Source organism: Hibiscus syriacus, unplaced genomic scaffold, assembly GCF_006381635.1.
Source record: "Hibiscus syriacus cultivar Baekdansim isolate YM2019G1 unplaced genomic scaffold, ASM638163v2 tig00111330_pilon, whole genome shotgun sequence".
NCBI lineage: Eukaryota > Viridiplantae > Streptophyta > Magnoliopsida > Malvales > Malvaceae > Hibiscus > Hibiscus syriacus.
Genome location: NW_024063059.1, coordinates 9,063,738 through 9,074,719, shown reverse-complemented (window position 1 = coordinate 9,074,719; position 10,982 = coordinate 9,063,738). Strand labels below are relative to the sequence as shown.

Here is a 10,982-nt window from a genome sequence, read left to right as displayed (position 1 = left end):
TCTTTTGAATTCTGTTAATAAATTATTTATTTGACTGATATATTTTTTTAGAATAAACTACACAATTAGTCACTGAAATTTCAAACTTTTCTTATTTTGATCATAAAATTATAAAAAGTTTCAAAAAGTACTAATTTTTTGAATTAGTTTTTATTGGGTTGTTAATTATGCGATGATAAACTTTCCTTTTTATTATAGAAAACGTTATATTCCTTCAGGTTTCACTGTTAATTAATTGTTGCCCATCACATGTTGTCGTTCATGGTAAGATAGATACTGAAATATTTACACTTTTGTTAACTTTATTCACCTCCAATTGATTTTTCATGAAACACATCTACAACTGATGAATACTCATCAAAAGCTTCAACCTTCTAATGTTATGATCTCGTTCTCCGATTGTCTAGCGAGGTGAGATTAGTTTGAGTTATGCTATTATTCTTTTAAGAGAATACTTCTCATTTTTGATATTTTCAAATAAACATCTAAAACCCCTAAAATCCAACAAAGTTTTAAACACCTAAAATTAGTGAATTTTTAGTGTTTAATTATGTGAACTTTAAAGAGATTTTGAAGAAAAAAAATTTAACCGATAGAGTGATGAAGAAAATGAGATAAATAAGTGGATGCCTATACTAATTATATACTTTACCTAAACTTTTAATATGGATGTTTAGATAACAAAGGTTGCACATATTTTGCTATATTTGTCTATGTGAGAAAAAAGTATGTATGTACAAGATAAATTTATAATACAAATTTATAATACAAAGATAATCAATATTACAAGAATTTCAATAGAAGGGAGCGAAATAATAATTGTTGTTACTAGTTCCTTATTTTAAGTGTTTGTTGATGATTTATGATCTTATTTTTTGATGAATTTGATGAAATCATAATTTCAGAGATTCGATATAACTATGGAAATAGATTAATCGGAGGAAGACGAGTTTTTTTTCTAATATGATTTCTACGATGGAAGCATAAAAGATGTCAAGCAAGGATTGTGAAGTTTATTTGGCATATGTTAAACAACGTTTGAATCCGATCTAAAACGTTGAGGAGATTGATTTATAATTCAACAAGTACATCACTTGGGATTATTGAGCTATTAATTTTAAGCCTTATAGGCATTTCAAGGCTTTATAAGCATACTAATCATTAGACTATAATAAATATATTAACATGAATTCTATATTAGTTTAATATTAAATCATAACTTATTTTTTTAATTTGAGAATTAAGGGTTTCAATCTCTAATCCAATTTTTACAACAGCAAAAGATTATACCTATGTATTTGTTGTATTCATCTCTATTTATAGTAGAATTGTACCTGAATGAATAAATAAATACACATGTACAAGATCAATTTACAATAATAATATAAATCCTAATTAATCTAGAGGTATAAATTAAATAAAGATAAAGACAAATATTAATGTTAATATATATATTTGCATGTATTTTTTTAAGTAAAGGTATAATATTTTTAGGGTAAATTTCTAGATTTAGATCTACATATAATAAAACAATTTAAACATTATTGAACATACAATCAATTAATGATTTTTTTAATATACAATCAATTATTGAATATAATAAATAGTTGAGTGATTATTTTGTAACTTTTAATAGTCGGGAGATTTAATAAAGCAGTATCCTATAGTAAGGGACCATTTGAGTACTTTACCCAATATATAAATGATTAGATTTAGTTATATTAGACATAAATACGATGAATGCATTAAATTTCTTAAAGAACACGAGAATGGATTTTGGTTTTGGCTATTTATTTATCCAAAGCATAGAATAAATCGGGGAGACAAGTAATCACCCATCGAAGCAAGTTCTTATCCATTTCTACAAATAGGGTTATCCAGTAGTAAATTGCTTGTTGACTGGTTTATTATTATTTAATTACATTTGAAAAACGTGGTAATTAAAAGTCCTACGGATATTGAAAGCTGTATAGTAGTATAAATAGTTTGACTGAATGGATACTCTTTCAACATTTGGTAGTAAATTATACAAATAAACAAATTAGCAATCATAGCTCAGAATCCAATGTACTAGCCGAAGAAGCACCCTGGAAGCTAAGACTATTATTTAGGGTAATTTTCCTATTTGGTCACCCATCTATTACTGTGTTTTTGTTTTAGTCACAATCTATTTTTTTTTCAAAATTGTACTCAACGTTACATTTTTTTTTTCAAAAATTAACGGTAATACTGATGTGTCACTATAAGATAATATCACATCAATATTAAAAATAATAAAAAATATCACGTTAGTATCACCGTTTATTTTTTTAACAATAGGTGACTATAATAGAACCCAAAAGTAACGTTAGATATAATAATAGTAGAGTGACCAAAACAAAAACTAATTAATAAGTGGGTGACCAAATAAATAGTTTATCCTATAATTTATTAGGCTTAATGTCAAAATTAGCTCTCAACGTTTACAAAATGATTATTTTGGTCTCTATTCTTTTTTTCTTTTTTTTTTGAGTACTTCGCCTTCATTTTAGGACAAAAAGATCCCAACATTTGACAAATTAGCTATTGTGGCCCTTTTCTTTTTTTTATAAAATATTTTAGCTCTTAAGTTTCATTTTAATGTAAAAACCTCTATTTTAGAACGTTAATTTTAATTTTGTTTTAACTAACAATTTTTATTCACAAGTGATAAATAAACCTTTCTACCTTAAAATGAAAGTTTGAAGATCAAAATGCTCCGAAAGAGGAACAAGAGCCAAAATGACAATTTTTAATAAATATTAGGGTCTAATTTGAGTATTGTTTTGGATTTGGAACATAAAAAATTCCAGACAAAAGACAATTTGGTCCCCACGATCCTTCCCGGGCCTATCCTGGAAGGTAGTATGAAATAACCCCCCCCCCCCCCCGCAACTAGTTTTTTTTTCCCTATAAATACCAACCCCCACGCTCTATCCTTTCCACTCCAAATCTTTCATCTCTCTTCCATTTTCAATTACCAGAAAAGTATCTTCAGAATCATTTTTACATAACATAAATGTCAACTTCTGAAGAATCATCAGCCATGGAACTCATCACCCAACATCTTCTTACAGACTTCACTTCCTTTGATTCTTTTCTTACCAATCTCGATCACTGTACCTCCATGGTTGAAACCCCAAAATTCCCTCAAACTTCCACCCCTAAACAATCTACTCTAAGCCAACGTCGTCCTGCTGTGAACGTGACGATTCCGGCAGCAAAACTGAGCGTGAGCACGAAGGATTGTGACCAGAAAAGGCATTACAGGGGCGTTAGAAGACGACCGTGGGGCAAATTCGCTGCGGAAATCAGAGACCCGAACAGAAAAGGGGCTAGGGTTTGGCTTGGGACCTTCGACACCGCCATCGAAGCTGCCAAAGCTTATGATAGAGCTGCGTTTAAGCTGCGGGGAAGCAGGGCGATTGTGAATTTCCCTCTTGAAGCTGGGAAATCTAATTCTGGGGATTCGGAATTAACAGAGGATTTGATTTCGTCTTGTACGAAAAGGAAAAGAGAAGAAGAGGATGAAGAACGAAACGTGGAGAGTAAAGTAGTGAAAAGAGAGGTAAAAGCGGCGGTGCCGGCGAAGGAAGCGGAAAATGTAACACCGGGAGCATGTTTAACGCCGTCGAATTGGACGGGGTTTTGGGATAGTGAAGATATGAAGGGAATATTCAGTATCCCTCCGTTAACTCCGTTATCTCCCCATCCGTTTGGGTGTTCGAGGCTTGCGGTCATGTGAAAAAACAAGTAAACGATTTTGACGACGCTTACTAAATCAGGATAGGCATGCTTACGTGGCTTGTTGAATTATCCGAAGATGGAGAGCCAAATGGAAACTTGCGACTGTTAACAAACACAAAACGAAATTTGTTCAATTATTAGTGTACATAAAGCTTAAGCATAAGTTCTTTTGTTAATTTATAAAATTGTATTTCTTCTTTGGATTAAGAGCATTTTAACGTCCTACAAAATATCGTTTTCTTCACAGAAATCGCGTCCAATCGAACTTTTGAAACCTAAATTTCATTCATATTAGTATTACTTTTAACTTTTTGATCAAAGAATCATCGGTAAATATTACTATATTGATATAATTATTAACCATGTTAATATGACGAGAATTGTGTAGGTGATGTTGTGAACAAAGCAATAAAAATAATATATTTTTAAGTAATTTAACTGTCCTTATTAAATAAATATGAAAAAAAATATAATAAACTATCTACGATTAATTTTTAAGAATCCCTAATTAAACACACCATTAATATGACATACCGATACACACCACTAATTAAACTGTCCTTATTATTTAGTTTAAATTTTAATACAAATATAATTAAATTATATTTTTATCAAAAATTATAATTTTTAAGAATTTTTATTTGTTTAGGATTGAAACATTTAAACTTATTTAAGTTTACAAAATTATCTTAACAATAACCATCAAAACCAACCATAGACAACCTTGTTCATCGTTGAAAAATCATATTTTAAAGAGGACCGATTAGAACTAAATGCATCCCGTAGAAAAATCATATTCTAAAGTTTTAAAAAGGAAACACAAGAGACATAAATCTTCATGTTTGTAGAGATCTTAGCATAGTCTTGTTAAAAATATGAACAAAAAATCGTACAAAAAAGTAGTAGATGTTTATACATGATATTGCAATACAACTTATGAGGAATGTGTTTTTACATCATCGTATTACAGTCTTGCGACCTTTATTTGACTCAACTTCATTTTTTTTTAAAAGGCAGAAGCTGAATGGATGCTCTTAAAAAAAACTGAGTTGATAAAGAAAGCAAGTAATCTAGACACTTACGAGTATTTACATCAAAAGATTGCAAATATGAACAAATATAAACCAAATAAACAAATACTTAAAAATGATCAGACCATTAATTATCGCACTTGAACGAATCTTTCCCGTTAGATGATAACGACATGCATAATGATTGCCAAATAAAATAGATATCAAGATTTTACGTGGAAAATCCTTTAAGAAAAAACCACAGGTAGAGAAAAATAATTTTACTAATACGAAGGAAGAAAATATAAGAGGAGAGAATGAAAAACATAATATCTAACTCTTATCTTTAGTATCTATTTATAGGGGTATATACTTAATTAAAAAGGAAACTAAATAAATTAAAAAAATACTTTATAAAAAGCTACTTTAATAAAGTATTATACTTTAATAAAGTTCTTTAATTTTAATCAAACTAGGTTTATTACTTTTCTAATTAAATTATGTCACTTTGAATTCGAGTCAAACTTTAACAAATCTTCACCTGGACACATTTTGAAAGAGCGAAGGATTCAAGAAAAAATACCCAAATTTGATGAGACAAAAAAATAATTCTTCACTTCAACGAAAAAGTTATTGACCTCTTCCACAACACCCCTCCAGGAGTTATCTTCAATAATGGACACTGACCAAGTCCAAGTAATACTCAAACTTGACTGTAGGGAGCAATTTGGTCATCATGTCAACATGATTGTCGTGAGTGCTAACATTGTTTACAAAAATGTAACCTCGAGCAATCACATCACACACAAAGTGATAGAGAATATCAATATGTTTCATCCGCTAATGCTTTGAATAATGTAACAACATTCATTGCAAGCATACAATATCTTATTAATTAATAAAGTGGATGTAAATTAATGCATCGAGTATCGTATCAATAAACACTAGTATTACTCAAAGAATTATCTTAAGTAAAATAACAGAATTGTGTAGGTGATGTTGTGAACAAAGCAATAAAAATATAAAAGTAAAATAAACACGAGAATGAAAATATGAATAGATGAAGGGAATCACAGTAGTGACAATGAAAGCAGTGGATTGACTCAAGCAAAATATTGTGGTATTGTTAAACTCAATCATAAAATTAACGATGTCACAATAATAAGATCGATGTGTCTAGCATTAACTTAACAAGTTATTATCTCTCGATGGCTCCAACTAAAAACTCATAGTAGTACTATATCTCTATACTCATTTGTGAAAAATTACTTAGACTGCTATGACAATCAGTCAACTAGATTTTTCTACACTGAAACATTGTTATCGCAATCACTGATGCTCCAACAATGCCACTCACCTCTTGATGAAATGGATCGTGGACTTATATATTTCTATACTAAAAGTCTTAATAAAATCGAGCAAACACCAATCGAATGAATGAACAAAATTAATTAAACATGAAATTTAGAAAATATATTTTTTAAAACATAAGAATCCAAGGTTTCACAAATCCTGCACAAGTTAAAGAGTATTTTAACTAAACAAAAATAAAACTCTCTTATTGGATTTTTTTCATAGTTGTTGTCCTTGATGCTGTCGCTGATCACCAGCCACCACCCTCTTGGCGTAGTAGAGTTGCCTTCATGTCTAGCTATTGCTCTTCTCCAAAATTGCCTAAGCGGCCATAGCTGATGGTGAATAAAGAAAAGAATAAAATAAAACCCTAAAAAACTCTCCATTTATTGAACCTATAGTTTGATATAACAAAGAAGGACAAAACGTTTTTGGACTTAATTGAACTTAATCAAATATTTAAAAAATAATTCAAATTCCAAAATAACTTGAAAAATATGTTTTCTAAATTGATTTATATATATGAAATAATTTTTGAGTCAATTAAAATATGTTTAAAGCGTTTAAAATGTGTTTAAAGCTTTTAAAATATGAAAGACACTATTCATTCACTATTTGACATTGTTCACGACACTGTTCATAAATGAGTACTGTTCATGAATAGTAAGTTTCAAAAGTTTTCCCCTGAAATAGTTTTAACGGTATGATTTTTTCAACGGTCATATTTTTAAGTAATAGTTTCAAAACTTTCTTCAAAGTTTCGAAACTTGCATTAAAGTTTCGAAACTCTCCTTAAAGTTTCAAAACTTTATGTCCAAGTAGCCACAATTATGAGAAATGAATGCTTCCAACAGCTATAACTCATCCCCAATGTCCATAAACAACTAGCAACTCATTCTACACTACAAAAACAACCCAAGGACACTTAAAGAAGGTCACAATACCTATCCAAGCAATTCATACCAAGAGAAAAACTCTTTCAATCTTATTTTTCCTTTTCTCTTGTAGAGTGTTTTAGTGAGATTAATTGTGTAAACACCTACCTTGTGAGATTTTCTTGTTTACAATCTTCTTATCTTTTTGTAAAAGGGGTTTGGTTCTAGTTTAGCCTTTGAAAACTAGGGAGTTGTAAAAGGTTACTCTTGAACCTAGAAAAAGAAAGAACAAATTAGTGAATTTGTTAGAAATACTTAGTGTGGAGCTAAGGTAGTGGATGTAAACTTCATTTGAGGAAGTTGAACCACTTTAAATATTTGTGCAAATTTTTCTATCATTTCTATCCATACTCCCAAAATTTTATTTAGCCAATTCACCCACTCTTGGAGGTTTTCGGTTGATTTTTTCGAGCCCAACACCCTTCATTAAGTGATGCCACCTCCTTTATATATTAATTAAAAACTATAAAAAGTTGAGTTTAAGGTCGTATTAAATTGAGACTCTTTTTCCATTAAGACTTCTTTATACTTTTCAATTCTTTCCATAATAGGATTATGTACAACTGTCAACAGCTTTCTGCCCACATATTGATTGCTACAACAATGATTTAGCAATCTTGCTTCGCAGTAACTCACAACTTCTGTTGCATCAAAGAATGTCACAATATCAGGGTAACAATATTATAGCAAAATAGCATAATTAGTCCAAGAATTACCAACTTACTTTCAAAAATGCATGTAATGCAAAATTAACTAAAAACACTCTAAATATGATCTTAAAATATTGAAGTACAAGATCAAACTTAAGTAAAAAGGCTCTAAATAATAACACTTTAGGAGAGTTATCAACCTCCCATGAAACATTTAATCTTTCATTAAGAATATAACACCTTGACTATCATAGAACACTGTACTAATCTGAAGGTCTTCACTAAGTTCACCAAAGTGTTCCTTTATCTAGATCGCTTCCTTACAAGATTCAATGATCATCTTGTAATCTACTTCTGTAGTTGACAAGGAGACCTTATTCTAGAGTGTTTCTTTCCAACTAATGGCATATCCTGCAACCATGAAGACGTACCCAATAAGTGATCTCCTTTTATCAAGATATCTTGTAAAATTATAATCAACATGCCACACGACTTAATCTTTAGTTTGCCCGAACTGCAAGCAAGCATCACTAGTACCACGAAGATACCTGAAAATCCATTTGATAGATTTCCAATGTTCTTTACCAAGATTTTCCATGTATCTACTTACTGAAGTGACAACATATGCTAAATCTAGACACGTACAAACCATAACATACATTAGAGACCCCACCGCACTAGAATATGGAACAAATGACATGTACTCTACCTCTTCTTCTGAATTTGTCCAATAATCTTATGAAAGTATTAAGTGAGCTATCAGCGGAGTGCTCACAAGCTTAGCACATTGCCTATTAAATCTGCGAAGAACCTTTTCAATGTACCCTTTTTTACTACGTACAATTTACCAGCTTTTATGTCGTTTCTAATCTCTATTGTAAGGATCTTCTTCAGAGAACCCAAATATTCCATCTCAAATTCTTTATTAACTCGAGTCTTCAACTGTCTAATCTCTTCTTTATTGTTTGAATATATTAAAATATCACCAACATAAAGAAGTAGATATATGGGTGAACCAATGTGACCCCTTTTGAAGTAAACAATACTATCAAAGTTACTTCGCTTAAACTTAAGAGAAACCATAAAAGAATCAAACCTCTTATTCCCTTGTCAGAGAGACTACTTAAGCCTATAAAGAGATTTCTTTAGTGAATATACATGATCCTCATTTAAACCCTCCTCTGCTTCGTGTAAATGTCTTCTTCAAGTTCGCCATATAAGAAAATCGTTTTCACGTCTAGATACTCAAGCTCAAAGTCTCACATAACAACTATTTCAGACAAATCTCTAATAAAACTATGGTTTCCACAAGAGAAAACATATCATTAAAGTCAATTCCTAGGATTTGGATAAACCCCTTTGGAATCAGTGTTGCCTTATATTTAGGCTTTTAAACTCTTGAAATTCCTTTATTCTTTTTGTACACCAACTTACACTAAATAACTTTCTTTATGCTGGGAAGTTTTACTAAATTCCAAGTGTCAATCTTATAAAGTGGCTCTATTTCCTCATACATTGTGATCATCCACTTGTCTAAGTTTTAGCGGTTAACTTCCTTTGAATATGATGATGGCTCTTGGTCTGTATTGAGGCCTTTCGCAACACTCAAATCATATGCAACTAGATCAACCTCTGTATACCTTTGCAGGTGCTTGATTTCCCTTATGGGTCTATTTCATGTAATAAACGTTGACATATAAGATTATTGTACATGAGTTTTAATCTCTACAGACATAACATATAATGACCTTTTTTCAAATTGAATTTCCATATTTTTCTATGGAGACTCAGGTTCCTTTAAATCTTTGGTAGTTTCACTAAGGGTTAACTATCACAACATAGTATATTAATAAAATATCACATCTCTACTAATAACTATCTTTTTGGTTTTGAGACACCATAACTTATAACCTTTTACTCCCAGTGTATATCATATGAATATGCACTTCATGGATCTAGGCTCCAATTTATCATTGTTTATATGAAAATACGCATGCCAACCAAATATATTTAAATCAGAGTAATATGTAGACTTTCCATACCATACCTCTTGCAGAGTTTTTTTGCCAATGGCCATAGATGGAGACATATTAATCAGAAAATATGCTAACAAAGCCGGTTAAGACCAAAATGATTTTGGTAGACCAAAATTAGAGAGAATACAACAAACTCTCTCTATCATCATTCTATTTATCTACTCAGCAACGTCATTTTGTTGTGGCGTACGGTGAATTGACAAATGTCTCACAATCCCATTATACTTGCAAAACTTATTAAATTCATCGGGATATAACTCTAAGTCTTATCAATGCAAAGGCGGTTAACTTTCTTTCTAGTTTGTTTCTCAATCATAACCTTTGAATTCTTGAATGTGGCTATCACATGACTCTTTTGCTTCAGGAAGAACAACCAAACCTTTCTAGAATAGTCATCAATAATTGTCAGCATGTAATTTGTGCTTTCATGAGAGGAAACTCTAGACGGACCCCATAGTTCAGAATGAATGTAGTCTAGTGTACCTTTCGTGTTGTAGATTCCTTTGGTAAAGCAGGCTCTCTTCTGTTTTCCAAACACATAGTGTTCATAGAACGCGAGTTTGAAAATTCTTTAACAATCAAGGAGACCTCTTCTGCTCAACTTTGTCATTCCAAGTTCGTTAATATGCTCTAGACGTATATAACAAAACTTGGTTACATCTCCCTTCGATAGTGCAAATGATGAAACAACATCATCACTAATGATCGTAGTGTTGAGTTAATCAATCGACGAAATAGCCAATAGGGGGTGAATTGGCAATAAAAATTTTGGTGGAAGCTTTTGCAGAAAATGGAAAATATTTGCACATCGATTTAGAGTGGTTCGACTTTCTCAACCAAAGTCTACGTCCACTACCTTAGCTATCCACACTAAAGATTTTCCACAAATTCACTAATTTTTCTTTCTTTTGAGGACAAAGAGTAACCTTACAACTCCCTTAAGAATTATACCCCAAAATCTTGAGACACTCTCTCTCTAAGAGAACAATACAAATTTCGCAAACTTACAGAAAAACCTCACAAGGCAAGATGTTTGCACAATTCTAGAACACATAAATAACACTCAAGAATGAAAACAATTGAGTACAAAAGGTGTTCTTGAAAGCAAAATAAATATTGAATGAAAAATAGGCTTGAAATGCTCAAACAATAAGGTTTGATGTTTTCTCTTTGATTCTCTCTCAATTCTTGTTTCTTTTTTTTTACTAATGGCTCCTAAGCTTGTTTAAATAA

The 10,982-nt window shown here is 31.0% G+C and overlaps 1 protein-coding gene across 1 annotated transcript; it reads left to right on the top strand.

Moving 5' to 3' along the window:
* The first annotated feature begins 2,977 nt into the window (after window positions 1-2,977).
* LOC120158532 (ethylene-responsive transcription factor ERF105-like) lies at window positions 2,978-3,966 on the top strand. Its single transcript, XM_039169352.1, has one exon. It carries the CDS (start codon window positions 3,038-3,040, stop codon window positions 3,761-3,763), a length of 726 nt encoding a protein of 241 aa, XP_039025283.1. The 5' UTR covers window positions 2,978-3,037; the 3' UTR covers window positions 3,764-3,966.
* The last annotated feature ends 7,016 nt before the right edge of the window (window positions 3,967-10,982 follow it).